General features: G+C 38.5%; 1 protein-coding gene across 1 annotated transcript in view; it reads right to left on the bottom strand.

The window, feature by feature from the left end:
- GMDS (GDP-mannose 4,6-dehydratase) overlaps nucleotides 1-20773 on the bottom strand; it is a 345832-nt gene that overhangs the window by 218038 nt on the left and 107021 nt on the right. Inside the window, exon 7 of the mRNA XM_031060977.1 lies at nucleotides 5545-5672. Within this exon, the coding sequence (XP_030916837.1) occupies nucleotides 5545-5672 (128 nt within the window). The remainder of the gene's footprint in view (nucleotides 1-5544; nucleotides 5673-20773) is intronic.

The following is a 20773-nucleotide window of genomic DNA, read 5'->3' as shown; positions in this document are numbered from 1 at the left end:
GAAGGAAAACAATCATTATTTCTGGATCTGCTCCTCCAGCACTCTTTTGTGACAAGAAGAAGTGCCTCTATTCCAGTGCCAGTGCCTGTGGGTCAGCTCTGGGTGAACCTCAGGTCTTTGATTTGAAACCAGCTGAGACTGTGCTGTGACCACTTTTGGCTGTATTATATCCTGAGAATTGGGTCACTATTTGGGTGGATGATTGAACTTATTACTGTGGTCAAATGTCACTTCCTTGATCTTGGACACCTATCTCCACAAGTCCTAAATATTTACATGAGGAAATCAAAAAATATTCTGCCCTTGGCAAGAGCATACTTCCTGTGGGAAGATGTTGCTTTCTCAAAAACATTTCAGCATGAGACTTGGTTCTATATTAAAGATTTTTGAATGTTCATTGTCTCATTTTCTTGGATACACATGCTTCTAGAAAAGTACTGCTTCAGCAAGTACCTGTCAAGAGTTTATGAATGTTTGGTAGTTGTTCCAAAGGAGCACGGACTATCAAACTTTTCTGCTAAAGGTTCTTACAAGTTCTGATGCTCTCACAATTACTTCACCTAGATGGAAGCAGTTTAGTGCATAATCACCTCAACTGGAGCAGATTTGATTTAATTTGAAGATCAGTTTGGCCTAATAAAGACATTGGTTATGCCACCTCAGACAAGTTGATGGAAAGAAAACCTTCTGTGTATTTGGAAATACACAAAATATACTTTACCTGGATGGCTATACACTAATACTGAAACAAGCCCATCAGTGAGGGTTTAAAATTATTTCGTCACTTTCATTAGAAGATATTGACTTTAAACATAAAAACTAAGCAGTAAGAAAGGAAAAGCATTTTTTACTTCAGTCCATACCAAAAGGGCAATCTGCATTTAAAAACATGCCTTAAGTTCATCAGCAAATCTCATAACTATATGGAGGTATTGATAGTTACACAGACAGATACAACTGACCTTCCTTTTATAATCAACAGTCCTTAATAAAGCAAGACTCTCACAAACAAGAATTCAGCTGAGATGGTGAAAGAATTACTCAGAAAAAACTTCAAGTCTTAGCACACTAAGGTGAAATGTATCTCAGAAGACAACATATCCTTAATGCTACAAGAAAATAACAAAACAAAAGTAGAAATCCTTGGCCAATACTCCTGCCAACTGGCTCCTTTTCTTACGCACAAGAGTAAAGTAAAATTCTAAATAATTCTGTCTGGCAAGAGTTTTTATATTTAAACTTATGCACAAACATACAAGAAGGGATTTCCCACAACAGCAGTGGTAGCTGTTGTTTCCAAGGGTCATTTTCTGCCTATTAGAATGGTAAGTAGAAAGATCATGGAAAAAAGACCAGGTGATGCTGATTAGAGATTTAAACAAAGATTAGATTTTATTATCTAAATTTCAACATGTGCAAAATTGTCTTAGACAATAAAAATGACTGTGTATTTTCTTGTGCTTTTAGTCACAGATTAACATATGAATCAGCACTAGAACCAATTAAAAAGAAAATAAGATAGAAATTTTCTCTTTAAGCAGTTTCACAGTTTCTTAATACGCTTGATTGGCCTGTACAATAAATTACTATATTACTTCTTTATAAACAGTTTTCTTTTGCTTTGATTGTTTTCTTTTACATTATTTAAATATAAATTAATGGAAGCCAATTCCCATACATTCTGAATATCAAATGCACCCCAACTTCACCATGACTATAGGCACACACCTAATTTTAAGCTTTTGACTAGACATGTAATTAATTGAATTGGAGACAATTATGACCCAATTATGAGTCCTCTGTAATTACTGCTTGACGTACTTGCTGGATTTCTATTGAAGGCAAGAGAAAATATTTCTGATCTCTATGAATACTTAAAGACTATTAAAACTGTTACCTTTGATTTGTTCTTTTAGTTTTGTAAGATCAAGATTGAGGGGCTTTTCCACAGCTTTCTTCAGTGCAGTATTTCTGCTGTTTGCACAACACTGAGGTATGGGCAGTGCAATTGCAGAAGGCAACCTGAGCATCAGCAGGTGATAAAGAGGAAACCGAAGGAAAGGCAGGAAAAACCTCAGCTGTTTAACGGAGGTTTGCATGTCCAGGTGGCCAAAAAGGCCAATGGCATCCTGGCCTATACCAGCAATAATGTGGCCAGCAGGATGATTCTTCCCCTGTACTCAGCACACTTAAGGCTTGCTGTTGTGCCAATAATTGAAAATACCTGGCAGATAGTTTGCAACAAATAAAGGGTATGTTATCCTCACAAAGCAAAATAGTACACAGAAGATTCATATGTCAATAGCACTGATGTATTGCATTTCCCTCTTCCAACTCAGTGGCATTGATCATCATCTCTAGTACAATCTCATGAGACTGGTGCTGGATCACAGCAAAATAAATAATGGAGAAAGGGAGAACAGGAGGCAGCAACAATTTCTGCCAATATGTTAAGAGTTATTAATTTTAGGTTAAAATTTATAATCCCACATCAACAATTTTCAATGCTTACATTTTTCTATTCTGTTCTCTTCAAACACTGAATGGAATCCTTTCTTTCCAGTGAGTTGGACTTCCCAGTTTCCATTCACCAGCACAATGCTGCTGTACCCTATTGCTGCAGGTGGCAGTTCAAGTGCCAGGTCAAAATCCTGATCAAACACATTTTCCAACTATTCTCTACTGATATGTTCAAACCACGTTTAAACCCCAGATTTGTGAATCATCTGCTACTAAACTACCCTCAGCCCATCCCTTGGTGGGCACCTACATGCTTCAGCGCAGGCACATACTTCCATGCTTTACTGTACACAAAGGAGGTTGCCCAAAATCACAGTGGCAGTCAAATGAACTCATATAATCAAAGCTCAAGAGTCATGAATTCTGCTTGTGCTTTGTGACCATCAGATGTTCTCAAGTCCAACACATACAGGATACTGTCTCTCCACGAAGTCAATGGGAGTTGGCTCATAAACTTTCGTGAGATCAGGAATTGACCCATCATATTTCATAAAGCAACAAAAAGGAATGTATTTATGGTTTTATTATTATCCCTAATAAGGAAATAAGAAGAAAGGAAACACAGTACATGGTTTAGTCTATATGCACATGTGTTACTTGTATTAATATTGATGGGATTTAAAGTTACATATGGAGAGGATAAGATATATCCCTATGTGTTCAGCCATATGCTTAAGGAAGCTCCCAAAATGCTTGTAAATATGATCATGCTTTCTAACATATTATGCATTTATTTGAACAACGTTAAATCTCTAAGCCCTACTTTCCAGTCCATTAAAGCCTCAAATAATAGTTTATTTCCAGTTTAAAGTTACCCTATTTTTTACCCATTAGAAAGCTGCCTGTAACCATATTTCCACAATACTCAGGGAATTAGAGAATTGATAATAACTCTCCCATCATCTGAAGGGATGATATCTCTCTGGGATGAGAAATACTCAAGATGAACTATATTTTAGCAAGGAATTCTTTCCAGAAGATTTTGGGACAGGCCCAAGATGTGTAGCTGAAAGGCCTGGAATGCTACTTGCACAAAAAAACATGTGTTTGTGCCATAGACCTCAGACAACTACATTCCTTCTGGAGGCCAAAGGCCTTGAAAGCTATTCATCCTTCTGGATTTACTTGTTGATTTTTAAGGGTTGAATGATAGCCTCAACAGGCAGAGGGAGCTGGGCCTGTTCAGCCTCGAGAAGAGAGGGGATGAATGCCATCAATGTCTATCATTATGGGAGTGTCAAAAGGACAAATCCAGGCTCTTGGTGGTGCCAAGCAACAGGACAAGAGGCAAAAAAAAAAAAGCAACGGACACACAGGAAGTTCCACCTGAATATGAGGAAGAACTTTACAGTGCAGGTGACTGAGCACTGCAACAGATTGCCCAGAGAGATTGTGGAGTTCCCTTCACTGGAGATATGCAAGAACTGTCTGGACACAATTCTGTTCAATGATCTCTAGGATGATCCTGCCTGAGCAGGAAGGTTGGACCAGATCTGCTGTGGTACCTTCCAACCTGACCCATTCTGTGATTCTGTGAACACAAGACAAGGGTCTAAGCCAGAAGGCACAAGAGAATTACTTAGGATTTTCCTTAGAGAAAAAGACTTTAGAATTCATCCCATGATTTATGACCCAGTGCAATTTCTGTTGGAATGTCATAGCTGAAGTCTTTATGAAAAATCCAATGGCTGTTAACAAATCATATTCGTTATTTTCATGCAACTGATCATTTTATTTGACTTACCTTTTACTTCTTTTCAGTTGAGGTTTGGTGACTGATTTTATGATCACTCATGACCATACTTTTATGCATTAAAAAGATGACTGGGATGGTTTACTGGTTTAACTGCTTCAACCAATGTTGTAGCCACAAACATAAAACCATAGCCATGGAGGCACACTCATTACACTCATGATGCTTTTAACATCTCACATGCAAATGCAGCACAAAACCCAAGACAACTTCATTTGGCTGCCAAAAACCACCTTCTTCACTTGCTTGATGTAACCCTTTTGATACCAAGGCAGTATGGCTGTTTACCTTCTCTAATGTCATCCAGGACATCAGTTTAGAGAGGCATTATGATTTTGTTTTCTTGGTCTTTTTGACTGTAAAGAAGATTCAAGAGCTCAGTTTTTACTCTACCTTTAAAGTCTCAATTTATGATAAAAATCAAGACTTTTGCCCACTGAGATACTTCTTACTTTGTAATATAGAAAACCAAAACAAACAGTCGTCATCTTTTTAAACTACATCAATGAATGGTGAAGTCAAATCCGGTTTCCCAGCAGGGAATTATTAAAAGACAGAAATAGTCCAATGACCACAGGAAATCTTTAAGCACCAAAATGGGGACAAAAATCTCCTGGGGAAAAGACAATATTTCCTACATGGTCATTCATGTCTCCTTGTAATACAATACAGGGGCATTGTTTGTTTGTCTGCTTAAGTAGATGGGTAGAATAAAATTAGAAACAAATCCTGACTACACAAACATTTCAAACACCAAGTGCAGGCTTATGTGTTCCAATACCTGCCATCACAACTATCTTGTGATGCTTCTTTATAATGTATAACCAAAGAGGGCTTTGATCATTGATATAGACCTAACTTTTGCCTTATTAAAAAAAGGTCACCAACCTCCAGCAGCATCTTTCACTTCAGGTCATACTGCATCTTGCTGAAATCAAGTCATTTATCAGTCATAAAATTTGTCAAAAGAATTGAAGAAACGCTCTAAAATAGATCCACATTGTAGTCAGACCCCTTCCCCAGGAATTCAGGCAAGGAATGTAAACCCAAAGATTTATTTTTCTGTTCAGGTCATGCCTGGGGTAGACTGCTGTGTTACTAAATTCCCTAATCTGAAGTCAAGAGCAAGACAAAGTTAACAGACCTCAATAGGCAAAAAAAAGTAAAAAAAAATAATTTTGAGATAGCCCTCTGTGGACCATAACCTGAAGTTACAGCAATAAGCATTATCCCATCCACAGAGATAATTCAGGAAAAAACCCACAGCTTACCTCAACATAGTCCCTGGCATGGCCCCAGTCTCTCTTAGCGTCCAGATTGCCCAGGCTGAAACAGTCCAGCTGCCCAAGGTGAATCTTCGCTACCGAGCGGCTGATCTTCCGAGTGACAAAGTTAGCCCCTGGAGGAGAAATAAAGGGTAGTGTCAGCATTGTCACAGGGGCAGATAGCTCTGGAGACACCTCGTGCAGCTCAGCACATGGCACTTTCAGTCCCCACTCACTACCCTTGCACCACCCAGACCCATGCCATCTTTTATCATTTGAGCAAGCTAAGAAGCTTCCAGGGCAAGTGTCACATTAGTTGCACTTTCACAGCAAACGTCTTTCTTTGTGGGACTTCTTAAGCATTCCTAATTTGCTGCCTCAGTATTCACTCCAGGCATTAAGCCAAAGAAAATCATTTGGAATGTCAGTTCTTAAACACAAAATGCAAAAGGTTACATAAAGAAGACAGACATCTTAGACCACCCTCAAGTTTTCTGTTTCAGTTTCTTTTTTCCTTTTTAATTTATTTTTTCAAGGAATGCATATATCTAAATAAATGTGTTTATTAATAAAAAAAAATTGAGACTATGCAAATACTATGTATTCTCCAAGGAACTACAATGGCTAAATGCATTATACTTTTCCAGTTGTTTGGGATTCTTTGTCCTTCAGATTCAGTTAGATCATGAAATTGTGATTTCAACTTTTTCAGTAGAAGACTGTATTTTATTTTACTATATTTCAGTATGTTGTCCACTGTATTACTCTGGAAAATTTGTGTACCCATTTCTGCTTCCAGTGGAGTTGCTTTAAACAATATTTTTTTTACTTATTTTCAGACTTTGATTTTCAGATTATGATGGCTGTATTTCTAAAAGGTGGTCACAGTCTCCTCAAAAGCAGAGGGATTTGAATTTAGACCAGAAGTTTAGGCCCACTGGCATTTGCACACTAATGAGCCACAAAAATTAAAATTACATGCCTTTTTAATAGCTAAAACCAGATATGATTAAATGGTGACAGATGATACCTCCTCCAAATGAAAAACAGGAGACTTAGTGAAAATGTCTGTAGTTGTAAAATACTTTTAGCAAATTTCAAAAGTCTCAAAAGTGTAGCTTATACATTCAATGCATACATGTAGTTTTTTCATTATGGAACTCTGCTCTTTAGATACACATCTCAATATGTTCTGTTTCCTGTCAAACAAACAGTAAGTTGCAGCAACATTATTAAACAACATTAAGTGTCTTTTTCAGATTACTAGTTTTCCTGTAATGCCAAGAGCACCACAGTACTTTCCTGTGTCATTTGACTCTACTAAAAGTAAAAAAGAAAATAAATAAAAATAACACACCTGTAAGAATCATGTGGAATGAGGAACTTAAAGTCAGACCTTACCACAGGATTAAGATAGAATTTTAAATATTCATCAATTGCTGAACTAATTGCAATTCCAGTTATTAGCCATTTGATACATCTTAATATATCATCAATTTGCACCTGTTCTTAAAAGATGAAAATCATATAATTTCCATATCCCCTGAAAAGGTGTTTGTATATAAAGGAAGCTTCCTAAACAGTGTGATTTGCAAACTTTCAGAAACAAAATATAATCCAGAGTCTTTTTCAAAGTAAATTTCCCAACAGTTGGACAGTACCAGCACTGTGACTCTGCTATTTGAAGTCCTGAAAGCCAAGTACTGTGGTTCTCCTGTTCCTGGCTGAACAGGCTTGCAACAGGAGTGGAATTCTGGCTTAACAGAAATCAGTGACAGAGTCTCTTTGGCTTCGCCAGACTGGTACCTCTCCAAAGATTGTTTCCATTTTTCACTTATCAAAATGCTTTGAGACCTTCTCACAGATTATTGCTAATTAATTAAAAACGGATTCAACCAATGGCTAAAACTTACTAGGACTAGCTCTGAAACCTTCTGCACCAAAATTATTTCAGTTAGGATTTTTATTCAGCAAATAACAGCTGAAGGAACAGGTTTCTTTCTGGAATAAAGTAGATGTTTTAAAGTTCCAGGCTGCAACTGAGTAATAAGGAAAACTGACTGCTTTCAACACTACATTCCCATTTGTAGCAAAAGCAATGAGAGTTCTAGTCACCATCTGCATTAAAGCAAGTTTTACTGTCAACCTGCACAACTAATGAATGTCAACTCCCCTTTTGGAGCAAATGCTTCCTCAGCATTAAAAAAAAAAAAAAGCAGCACATTAGGTTGTGTGAGAGAAAAACTTTTATGCTATCAATTTAATTGTATAAAAGATATCACACAAGAAAGAGCTGATTTGTCTAGCACAGCACAACAAATACTAGTAACTGCTGTCTTCTTGCAGAGCCAGTGTTAACTGGAGAGAAACAATCTTCAAAGATATTCTCCAAGTAAAATCAGAATATTCCTCAAAAGGCTGAACTGAAAAACTAGAGAGCACCACAATGATAAAAATGCAAACCTTAATTTTCCAGAGATATTCTAGTAAGGGTTCCACTACATAATACCAATCCTCTTCTTGGAAGTGCCTCAGCATTAAAGCTGGGGAAGAAAACTATGCTACTGTTCATTCTGAGAAATGCAATTAGAAAATTTTTTCATGCACCCAAGGACTGAATGGCACATTTTAGAAGCATTTAAATGATATGGTTCATAAATAATGTTTAAGTACTTATTCCTTTCAAACACAGTATCTTAAACTATCCCATTACACTCTGTGTTTGATCCCATGCCATTAAATGCACATCAACACTAGAATTTAAGCTGGTGCCCGCTGGAGTCATACAAAGTAGTTAAGGCTATGTCAGCATTTCCACTAAAAAGCCCCGTCCTAGAGGTTTGCAGTTTGGCTATGACATTGCTTTGGTCTGAAATTTAGCAGAAGTAATGTCTTTTTCCTCAGGACTGATTCTATCTAAAAGATCTAGGCAAAATGCTATACATATCTTTGTATAACTGAATACAAAGGACCTTTTGAGGCACAGAAATGGTTAGCTTCCTTCTTCATCAGGAGGTAGTGAAGACTTGCTAATGCTGAACACACAAGAGCATTTTTCTCCACAAAACAGCCACTCAGTGCCAGGAAGAGTATCATCAGAGCTGTTGGTGTGCTAACTGCCTTACCCTTTATGCTGATTTTCATCGGAACAAGATGATGCAGCAGCTAAAACGCCACCAGTTATCACAGGTGAATAAGGCCTAATTTGTTATGCTACTAACCTTGCTAATCCACCTGGAAATGTGTTGGTGATAGTGACAGAAGCTACCTTAGACTGGTGGGACAGAGAGATGTCAGAGTCCCATATTTTTCTCCCGGCTCTGCACTGCTCCCTCAGTTCAGAGAGGTTTTGTAAAACACAGCTCATTGCTCACACCTAGTACAAATAAAGGTGGACTGTTAAAAACTCGGTTATATGGTTGATGAATTTTGACTTATTTGAATGCCTTTTCAAGATGTGTGTGGGTGGCAAATGTCTGGGAGCTCGCATTCCTGCAGGAACCCCAAGAAGAGTCATTCTTGCTGTTGGTAGGGCCAAGCATGCTGGGCTAACTGCCTTGCATAGTTATGCAGCAAATACGTCAAAACCATGATGGGCCACATTATGCTCTGGTTTGCATTGTGATTGGCAGCACTGGAATTGCTGCAATGAAGCATTAAAGATGTGGCCAGGCAGAAGAGATATGGCCAGACCTAGCAAAGGATTCTTTGCTGTGACATTTCAGCAGTTCCAAGCAGCCCTATTTAAGCAGGGTCTGACAAGTTCTTACATTTTAAAAGGGTACTTTAACAACAGTTTTCATGATAGTAACAGCTCTTTCAGGAACCCTGGGCATTAGCTTACATTTGTTTTCAAAACCCAAGCCCTCCCTTTGAGATCATTCATGTTCCAATAGGAACCATAAGGTCTGATTTACAAACCCGATTTATCCTAGACAGGATTTAAAGCAAGGATTCCTCATCAAGAAGACCAGATCTGTAAAACATATAACTTGCCAGCAAACCACTGCAGGAATAATACTACAATGAAAAGAAATAGCAGAGGTATAATGCAATAGCTTTTGCTCTCCAGCCCAGGCCTGTCGCCCATTGTGCTGCCTGGCTCAGGGTGGAAAACAGCTCATCCCTTCCAGAAGGATGCTGCCTACATCTGGCAAAGATGCAGTTTTGAAAGCTGGACACATCTCTCATTAACACATATTGAAAACTATTGTTTAGGAGGCATGGTCTTAGTGCACCTACAGTTCGAATGCTGGATTGCCCCAAGACAGAAAAAAAAATCTTAGTCCCTGCATCAGCACCCCATTCCTTTTAGCAGCACTGGGGTTTCAGCCTTTGTGAGTCACCAGGGAACTGCCTGTTTTAAGTAGGAGTTTTTCTCTGGATACTGTGGTTTAGAAGAGGCAACCAAATGGATGAAGCAGCTTTAAGAGCCACTATTGTAGTATCTGTTTCTTTTCAAGAACCCTCATTTTCCAAGTTCTCAAGACTACATACAAAACCCAACTAATGATAAAACTATGGTCTTAGGAAGACTGCTCTCCCTGTAAAACACTAGTTGTTGCATGCCTAAGAAAATCCACTATTAATCCTAGCAATATGATAGAATGATAATCAATCTTACAGAATTCAATAGCAGTCCTTATCTATCAACTGAGATGCAGTCCTAGAAAAATCTACCAAGTTCCCGTAACACCTTTTTTCTTCATTTTGCTTAAAATATGATTAAAACGTTTCTGTTCCTGAAGACACTGACACAAGAAAATTAAAGCTTTGCAGTTTCTTTCCTCCAAGTTTCTGCAGTTCTGGCATAGATTCTAGTAGAAGCCTAACATGTTCAAACACATTGTGTACCCAGCGCTTTTACTAACCCAGAGAAACATATTTCTTTTAACATATATGTGTTGTAAATGATACATTTAATGAGATCATTAAAATGTTTTGATTGCCTGAAAATTCACATTGCTCATCATTTCCATTCTATGAGAACCTTTTCCATTTTTTGTAACAAGCTGTAATGAAAAAAAAGCAACACCCAGATCTTCTAAGAAAAGAAGCCTTAAATCTCTTTACACTGATGAAAATCAATAACAATTATTCCAAAGCAAATGGATTTATTGTCATTGTAAACCAAATGAAAAATCAAGTTATATATCTTTAAATTAACCTTCCATATTTTGAGTTTAAATAGAATTTTAAACTGTGTCTTGATCAAAACCACTGATACGGTGTTGCACTTTGGTAAAACTAGTAGAGCAGTTACTTAATACATTTTAAACACTCGGGCATTTAAATTGTGAATCCATGCACAATTTAAAATAATAAATTGTTTTCACTGCAATAATTACACAAAGTAGAAACATCACTGTTTAGAAATAAAGAGAAAATCATGGCTAAAAGTGATTTTTTTTCCTTCTGCTTGTCATCATACGAATTTTACTCAGTAAATACAGCTACCTTTGGATGAGCTTGCCATAAAGTCCACAATCAGATTTTTGCAAAATGAAATATATATGAAATAAGTGTGATATGATTCATAAGCAGTTCCTTGTAAAGTCATGCATGGGAAACATCTTCCTGACTGGAGCAATAAATCATTTTATTTCCTGAAACATGAGATATAGTGCTTTAATCCTTTCATTTTAATCCTGTGTATGGCTGGAAATACTTTGTTTCATCATAATATGTTCAATCTTTTTCTCTGTTCTTTAAAATTTTAGAAGTAGCTCCTGGTAGTGGTTTTCTCAGATTTTTTAATATATTTGCAATTTTTTCAAATATTTTCAGTTTACATATCCCAAACTATTTTCCAATGGACATGTATCTTTCTCTAAACAGGAAATTTTACTGATAATATTCTTTTCAAAGAGGTTATTCTTCATCAATCCCCTGGGAAACAATTAGGTAACAAAAAAATCTGCAGATCCCAGACTGAAAGCAGTGGTCCAAGTAACACAAGGATAAAATTGTCCCTCTTTATCAAGTGACTTTGAAATGTGTGATTTAAATAAAATGATGTGATAGTAATTCCTTCAAATACTGCTAACAAGGACATCAATCAGCATATAAACGGAATTATTTTGTTTAATAATATATTGATATTATAACATATATGACATTATAACCTTTACAATACTAAAATGCACTAATTCTCCTTGGTTCCATTTTCCATTAGCACGTCAATTTTCAACAGTTAAATGTGCTACCAATTCTTTGGGTGCCCATTGTCGAGATAATGGAAGATGCACTGCTAAAATACTTCTGTATTTCAAAAATGAGGAGGTTAAGGCAGAAAGATAAAGGCATTGAGAGGTGGGAATCAGCAGGGGAGGGCAGCACAGTGGAGGGGGCTGATGCTCTTCAACCTCAGAACTCCTCTGCCCCTGGCATCCACTTGCACATAGAACATTTGGACAGCTGAGGGCAACAGCAGGTCATTGAACCACACGTGGAGGGAACACAAATGGGAGGGAACACAAATGATTGCCTTTTATAATCTGAGTGGAAAATGAGAGCAAGAGACAGCCTTGTGAGGAACAACAAGGTACAGAAATGTGGAAGGAGCACAGAGAGTAGGAAAATTTTTCTTTTTCGCAGTGGGTAAAAAGAGAGCACAAAGCCTACTTCAGGGGACAACTAGTAAGCTCTGTAAAAAGTAGAGGACACAGGAGTAGGGGAAGAGACCTACCAAACCACCACCCAAGGATGAGAACCTGAGGTGGTGTTTGCTGCAGCCCAAGCCACACTCCCCAGTGACTCAGTGGTGCTAACCCTCCACTGGGCATCTGTCATCAGGGCTTTAGACTGCTCATGACTGTGCTGCATACAAACAGATATAGGTTTCCACCTCTCAAAAAACAATGACAGGATCATTTCTATGACTACACAGCAGCAGTTCTGTAAAGTGACTGTGAAAAAATGATGTTTGATTAGCAGACAGTGTGCATGTGTAGGGTGTAACACAAAGCTATTAGACTTCACAATTAAAATACCACTGTTGAGGAAAAATTACACTTCTTGGATCTATCATATGGGGTTGTTAAAAGTACAGGCTGATACATCAGCAATAATAGTTAGCTAAAAGGTGCTATTTTGGTATATTTCCTCCATATAATTTTTCTTAAATTAAAATATTTTCCCCTCAGGAACTGTACACTGAACAGGAAAAGGTGAGGCATCAAAGATTCTTATAAAGGAAAACCCAAACATTAATACTGAAAACAATATGTAAAAGTGTTATTTCTGTTTCCAAGTTTATGTTGCTAATGGTGCTTACATAAACAGAGCAGCGTTTTGCTTACAGAAAACTTAACCTTTTGCTCCAAACTATTCACTTTGGTTTTTTTAATCACAGTTCATATACACTACATTGTAAAACAAAGGTAAATGTCTTTAGCCACTCTGATTTTCTAACATTCATTGAAGTTATGTTTTTAAAATTGTTCAGTGAAGGTTATTGAATGAAACCTCTCATTTCAGCTGTCACAGAATTACACAAGCCCTTGCATGTGTGAGCTGTGGATAAACATGAGTGTGCTTGCCCATCAGTACAGACTCTTTACATTGTTAAAGCTTGTGTAAACAATTGTAGTTAAGTACATGCTTTGCTTAATTTGTGCTACAATAGCTAGGACTGTATGCAACCAAAAGGAAAATCCAGCACTTGTACAAAATGGAATTATCCTGCAGTCTTAGGCAACTTGCACAAAACCCCATGATTTTAACTTCCCTTGTTTAATGGCTATCACAGTTCAGATATCTGTGCTCTTAAATTTAACACCCCTTTCCTTTTCTCCCTGTTTTTCCCCTCCTCCATCCTCTCAGCAACCAGTAGCACATCAAAAAAGTTGCTGTTTGATGGCTCAAGCTGAGACGTTCAGCCTTTACCCTCGCACTCTCTTGAGATGAAGCAGGCAAGGCTTTTAATCTTACCTGGTGACACATGACTGACTAATACAGTTTCTTGGACCTTCTGACCTCTGAGGGACTAAATCTGGCTGGTCTCTCAACCTCTCCAGGTGGCTGGGACATCAGTTTGCGGTGGGTCATGATGTAAACAAAGTTTTGCACGGGTTTTCCATGACTTTCTGTTCACCCATAATTGTCCTAACTTTTAACGTGCAAATTTCTTGAGTATAAAACGTATCATTTCACTTCAAGTCAGGGGGAAAAAGAATTTTCCTTTACTTTTACTGTAGGTTAAAGACTGTAACAAGAGCTAGCCTTGAAACCAGTCACAGCAGCAAATTTGCTGAGTCAGTGCTGATGTATTTTCTTGGAGCAAGAGAAATGGTCTGGCTACAGCCAAGCAGCTTATTTGAAACTTTGCCTCCCACACAAACTAATAAAGCAGTGCTAGACGGGTTTGACACTTATACAGCATAACTCAAGATGTTCCTAATCCGTGTGCCTCCCTTTGGAGCTTTGTTGCTCAACAATTTTTCTCCTAGGACTTCCTTCTGGTTAGCTTTGTGACTGGTAGTCCTTGAGGCACCCTTTAGGTCCTCAATACATCATTTGATAAATACATTTTGATTTTACTAAACCACCATTTGCTACAGAAGTCCTGGAATCACCAAGAGGAGGTTCTGAAACACAGCTGAATCATTTTTTCAGGGAACTGGAAACTGCCGAGGGGAAAGAGGTCATCAAGAAGTAACAAGGTGAGGGCCAGTGAGAACTGAAGGGAAGCAAAAAAAAAAAGAAATCTCAGCTTCTGCAAATACAGTAGGCACATTTTTTCTAGTACAAGGTACATAAAATGCAAGGTGCTACATTTTATTCCATCTTCCATGTTAGGAATAGTTGGATTCTCAGCTAGGATGCGGTGAGAAATACTTCTGCAACACCACTGATGATCCCAACAAGTCAATGTACCTATCACCACTTGCAAAGTTCTACAGTTTCAAGTACAAGGATGAAATCTTCCAGCTACAGACACCCTCTCAGACTCATAACAAACTAATCAAGTAAACACCTGGCTCAGATATTAAGAGCCAAAAAAATAATCTCCACAGTGTGTGCTGTGGCATGCAGAAAAGCTGGTGTGCAACCCAGGGCATGAGATCAGCTCACAGTGCTCTCAGCCTACTCTCCCTGTCCCTGCTGTCCCCATTTCCCAAGCTCTGCTCCTGCACAGGGACAAGCGGTTCTGCTGAAGACGGAGCAAGACAACGCTGGAAGTCATTATTTTGGATAAAACCAAAGCAACAACCCCGAAATGTAGTGTTTTAACAACAAATCCCTGTAAAAAAAAGTTTTGATTGATTGTGTGGAGCAGGGGGAACCCAACCCTAATGTAAGCCCCCAAGGCCTAAGAGTTTAAGAATAGAATGGGGTGAAAAGGCAGAGGCACAATGACAGTACACCAGGAAGACTGCAAGCCAACAAAGACAGCATGTCCCTTCTGGTCCAAAGGACTTGGCCATGTTTGGTCTAGCTGTGTTGACCTCCTCTATTCAGAAAGCCAATAAAAACATTATTTCACCTAGCTGTAGTTACTGCTGGTTGCTTAAACTTCCCATAAAATCTATGTCCTTACTGCAGCACAGGATGTGATCACTCTCAGAGGACCCTGAAGTTAAGCAAGGGTGCTGCAGCTTCCACACCCAAGCTCCAAACTGGAAATGCCACCAGACAGAGAGGCAGCTCTCCCACAGGCAGAAAGGGTATGGCAGGAGGTTGCATAAAAACCATTGCTGAGAGCGAACTCCCCTCTGGGACAAAGCCTGGGCATGTTGCTAATTTCCACTCTAAAATGAATAAGGGACCGAGAAAAGAAATGGACCCTTATTTAGTGAGAAAATATTTTGAACGTAATCATTGAGTAAAATTCTAACTGCTTTTTGAAATGTTCACACATTTCAATGAATATTCCTTTTTACTAATGTTGCCACTGAAACTGAATCCCACTCCTGAATTCTTTCTCTGTGGGAATAGAGTTTCTCTAGTGTAATTAATAATATAAATAAATACACAGCTATAAACACAGAGAACTCAGCTTTCTGGCAAGATAAATTGGTGTCGTTTGGCTGAAGTCAGATTACTTAAATTTAAAAAGAAGAGGACAAACTTAAACATACCACCATTAACATGTCCAATCACCACAAAAGTTTTGCACAAGAAAATATGAAACAAAACATTTGGAAAGTGATTCAATTGTAAAAAAAACAGAGTGTCTATATAATAAATCCATTTACCACCATTCAGCTTGTAATGCTCACTACTGTTTTAATAACAGTATTTTTAAGAACACTTCTTCCTTTGTGGACTCCTGAAATTCATTGTTATCCTGTTTTTGTGATATTTCCCATTTAAGTTAGTTTATACTTCCTCCAGGAACACAAGAGGCAGTCAGATCACCTGCTGTTCTGAGATGTCTACAATACTGAAACACAATGGGGTGAAACCAGGACAGAAAGTTAGCCCAATTCTGAATTTCCTGGCTTTGTGTTTTTAGTGGGACCTTTCACATCATTTTTATATCCCCATAGGTAGCTGTGCATGCACTCGGAAAAACACACATGCACATGCTCTCTACATACTCCAGACAAAGCTGTAAATTGTAGCACCAAAAGCTAGGATTACCTGTTTTCCTCTTGTTTCTGAATGCACAGTGATACAGTTTTACAGAACATCTCCAGATATCATACTGTAATCTTTTTCCTAATAGATAGCCCCCTGCCTAGAGACCAGACATGCTCTGAGAGTAAAAATTGCTGTCTTGTGAGAAGTGAAGTAGGCAAGGGTCCTATGGAGCCTGAAGCTAACCAAAGGTAAAGAACTTCAGAAAAAGAAATTATAGATGCACAGTTCAGTCTGATTAATGCTGTACCAGGAAAATGAACAAAAGCTTGGTTCTTGTGCAAATTCTGAAAGGGTGCTCAGAAAGTTACTTAAATCCAGGTTCTCATTTAGTCACTGACACGAATTCCTCTATATGCTTGTTACCAAGGCTCAAGGTGGAAATAGATGAGAGCTTTATTCTGAATATGAACTAATCAGTCAAGCAATGATTCTTTAGGTTTTTCATGCCTTAATGTCACCTCCACACCCCGATGAAGGTAACGTGCCAAAATTTTACAAGAATTTGAGAAAGTTAAGTATCTTGATACTTGTGAAACAATGAGACCCTGGAAGAGTCAAAAAGGGATGAAATCACTCAATAGAGTAAATAAATATGCCGTGAAAGAATGTTTTTCTTGTTCTCTGCCCACCATTCCATCTTCCTCCACCCCAAGATTGAACGTCTAGTCATTCCACTGAAAACTCTCCATCCCATGCAAGAAATAAGGAAGAGGGAACCTGTGGGGAGAAAAACCAAAAATGCAAACAACGGCTTTATCAAAACATATAGGCACAAGTTTAAGTTTGTGGAGGCACCCCTCATTCAGTCATTACACAGTTTATGAGCCAATCAAGTTTGCAAAGCTCCTTTTACCCTCCTTTCATAGTTTTCAGGACATACATGAGAATGTACCTCCTTTTTTTATGCCCACACTAAGGTGAGGAAGACTTCAACAACTGTAGCCAAAGAACCCTTAAATTTTCTGCTTCAGTCTAGAACACACTTCCAAAACTGGACAAAACTGAACTTTAAATAGTTTCCCAAAGCACACTAAAGAGATCATTTCTCAAAGGGCAGTTTATTGACAGGTTTGAGAAGCAGAGAGGGAAATCACTGAAATTTAACCCTGAACCCCACGTGAACTCAGGGATTGGGGCTACATATTTTCCACTGTCCTGCCATCTGCAGCTTCACTGCACATGGTAATCTTTGGCAACCCCACTGAGAGCTGCCTGGGCTATGGCTCTGTTCAGACAGGGTGTAGAAAGAAAAGACACTGAGAATGTCATGGCTGACTGACCAGACTACTGAGATCAGAGAGATTATGCCTCATTTGCTCACCAAGCCCTGCCAAAAGCAACACCATTTAACTGCAGGTACTCAAAACCCAACAGGCCTGTTTAAAGGAAAAGTAGGCTAAAAAAGAGGACCATTCATAACCTGCATTTGTTTGGGGCACTGTAGCTACGACCTTTTGGCAATTACTCATGAGGGTTTTAAAAGAAAGTCTACAGCGCCCAGCATTTCAGGTACAAGTGAGATCTGGCAGAAAGTATCATACCCAATTTACAGGACACACTGACCTGGGAGATGACTCAAGGCAGGAGTAAACAAAAGGAACCTAATAGCCCAGCAAACAGAGAAAAAAACCACAGTTGTTATTTTAAAACGGCTACAGTCTGTTTATCTCTTGGCTGTGAAATGCTGCACAGTATGGGAGTGTAAGGGTTTGGTACTTATATGCATAACCTTCATATGTCATCTCATGACAGGGGACCTCCCTTGAGCCAAAGCCAAATCTACATTTGTTACCCAGAGCACCCCCACTAGGCTCCAGATGCAGGAGGCAAAGAATCAGCTCTCAAACTGATTTCCTCTGACCACACTCTTCTGTATAAGGGCCCCCAACCCTTCCAGTGATTAAATATCAAAAGTGTACACACAGACTTACTGACTTTCAAAATGATGACTCTAAAAGGTAAGGAATATTTCAGAAGTATCTTAGAACTGCTAAGGTATATTTTTAAGGGTGTTGGAACTGCAAGAAAATTACTGTAGGATACAGAGTTACTGTAGGATTTTGAGTCTTATCATGTTGACAACAAACACCTGTTATTAATGTATCTCTCTCCCTCATCCTCCCTGCTTCTGCCAGAAATACTAGAAATAAAGATGTAATTCTATATATGTGTCTACAACATCCTGCCCTATTTCTTCATTCAAATACCTGATCTTGGAAATGATAGTGTCTTCTATCTGTTTAGGAAAGAAAAGCACAATAAGCACAATTGTTTGATAAGAAAACTTCTCCAGGGGCTGCAGAACTATGGTTGGCAGACATCAGGCTTGACACGTGTTCTCCTAATTGCAAAGGGACACTACAAAATTGTCCTCTGATGTGGAATAGACAATCACTGTCACCCTTTCTTCTTCCCTGCTGCTCTACTGCCTCCACTCTGTCTGCCTCACAGGGAGATCAGGAAAGAGACAGAAAAAACCCATGTAAGAGAAGAGGAACAGGCCTCTTTTCCCCAGTTCCAGCTGTGCTGGAGCCAACAGGCTCTGTTGTTTTGCTGATTCCAGGACACTCACATCTCATTTGATCCCTGCTTGACAGAAGTGCACAGCAGAGGTGGGAATGGCTTGCAGGCTTACAGAGGGAGCTTCTGAAACCCTTAGGCTCTTCCCTCTAAGACAGGGCCCTTCTTTCTGAGAGCTGGAATCAAAGAACCTTGACAGCAACCTCCGATTAGTAAGCAAGACAGGAGCAATGTGGTAAAATGAGTAAGGCAAAAAGATCACACATGCTTTCCACTGTATTTTTCTTTTGATTCAAACACATATCTTGCAAAAGAGAAGGTTTGAAGTAGTAAGCTACCCACTAACACTCTCAGTTTTAACTTCTCTGCTGCTAAGCCCTGCTGAATCAGAGCTCCCGCTCCCACTCTCCCTCTTGACTCATAACCTCAGTGACAGCCACGAAGCTGGGCAGGGACACTTTATAAAATGTACTAAATGAAGCAACTTTCAATAATAACAAGGACTGGCAGGTAGCCATGTTAGAGGAGGAAAGATCTAGTAGGAATGTCCTGCAGCACAAAAGTCTCTGTTGTTCTCATTACTGCAAAGGAAGAAAATCTCTTTAAATGCTTTTGATTCAAATGATCATTTGACAGAAACAACGGACGAGACAAATGGCTGTAAAACAAGGCAATTGGATTTCCTACTGCTACAATATCTTACTTGGCTCCCATGACACAATTTCGCTGTTATTCTGCCTTGCCGTTGTAAAGTAAACTTACAGGCTACCCAGAAAACAGATGAGTGTAATCAGTCCTTTATAAATTATATCCCTTCACTCAAAGAAAGCAAATAACTTTGCCTGCTCTATAATAACTGTTTCTAATACTTCATTTATTCTTTAAATTGTTTATAAAACACTTCAAGAGAGGTCAAGATGAGAGGGCAGCAATAATTGGAGATTAAGGAGATTTTCTAAGTATTTTGCACCTGTGAGTAAACACTTTGGTAATTATTATGATGAGAGATAGATCTACTAAAAAACCCCCAACAGCTTATTTATGATTTTTGGACATACATGTTATTTCATCTGAGGGGAGCCCCATCTTTTCCAGGGCTATTTCAATTCAAATTTAAGCAGCTGCACATATGTCTCATGTCATGTGACTGGCAAGTCAACAACAATAGATTTAACCTCATCTCCTATGGAAGTAACCTAAAGAAATAATGAGCCAAGGGTAAGTGATATTCTCAAGAAGTTTTTTCCAAGTCCCCTGAAAAAGCAGGGACTTTCCTCCCCAGACATCCATATGTTAAAGCCCACAGGGTCAAGAACAAGCAGAACTTAGCCTGAAGGACAGAGATGTGAGTTAACATGCGGGACTGGTGTTCAGGTAGGGTTTCAGAAAGGACTTTCAAACAAAAAAAGGAAGATCATGTCCTTTTGCAGTCTCTGTGGCATGGTTCTGCCTGCTCTCGTTTGTGTTCTTCCTATGTCCACGGACAGCACTGGCAGTGGCCATGGCAGCATTCTAGAAAGGGGACTGGAATAAACTCTGTAGCACCATCTCTTGAACTGCTGAACGTCACAACTGTGCAGATACCTAATGCAGCTGAACTCCAACATATCACTTAATACTAATCCACACTTTAAAAGTATATATGGATAAAATTCTATTAAATCTTTAAACACTCAACACATTGATCTCTCTTAAAATAGTTACAATTTAGCATGTCAGGAAAAAAAACCCCTGCTTCTTAGTAATTTTTCTGTGCAGCCTAGAAGAGGTTGGTAAAGAAACCACTAGTGTCCTCTAACCTCTACCAATGGAAAAGAGAACTCAAAACAAGAAAAAGTAAACCCTCCTGAAAAAGAAAAACCCATAAAATTCTGGGTAATTATGCAAAAATAATATACTTAAGCATGAAAAAACCATTTTCTGAAGAATTTAAAAGCAGCCAGATCTTTAAACATACTGGTGTATGAAAATAAAGTTAAAAATTTAAGTTATTCTTCAGAGTTTCATTGAAATTCAGTAAACAGTATTTGATTCAAGACAAAGTACTCTCTTTATCCATTTTATATGATAAGGTTATAAAAATGCAGATTGAAAATTCAGATTTTAATCATTCCCCTTTTTTTCTTTT

This window comes from Geospiza fortis, unplaced genomic scaffold, assembly GCF_000277835.1.
Source record: "Geospiza fortis unplaced genomic scaffold, GeoFor_1.0 scaffold154, whole genome shotgun sequence".
In the NCBI taxonomy this organism is placed as follows: domain Eukaryota; kingdom Metazoa; phylum Chordata; class Aves; order Passeriformes; family Thraupidae; genus Geospiza; species Geospiza fortis.
This window is presented reverse-complemented; position numbering and strand designations above follow the sequence as displayed.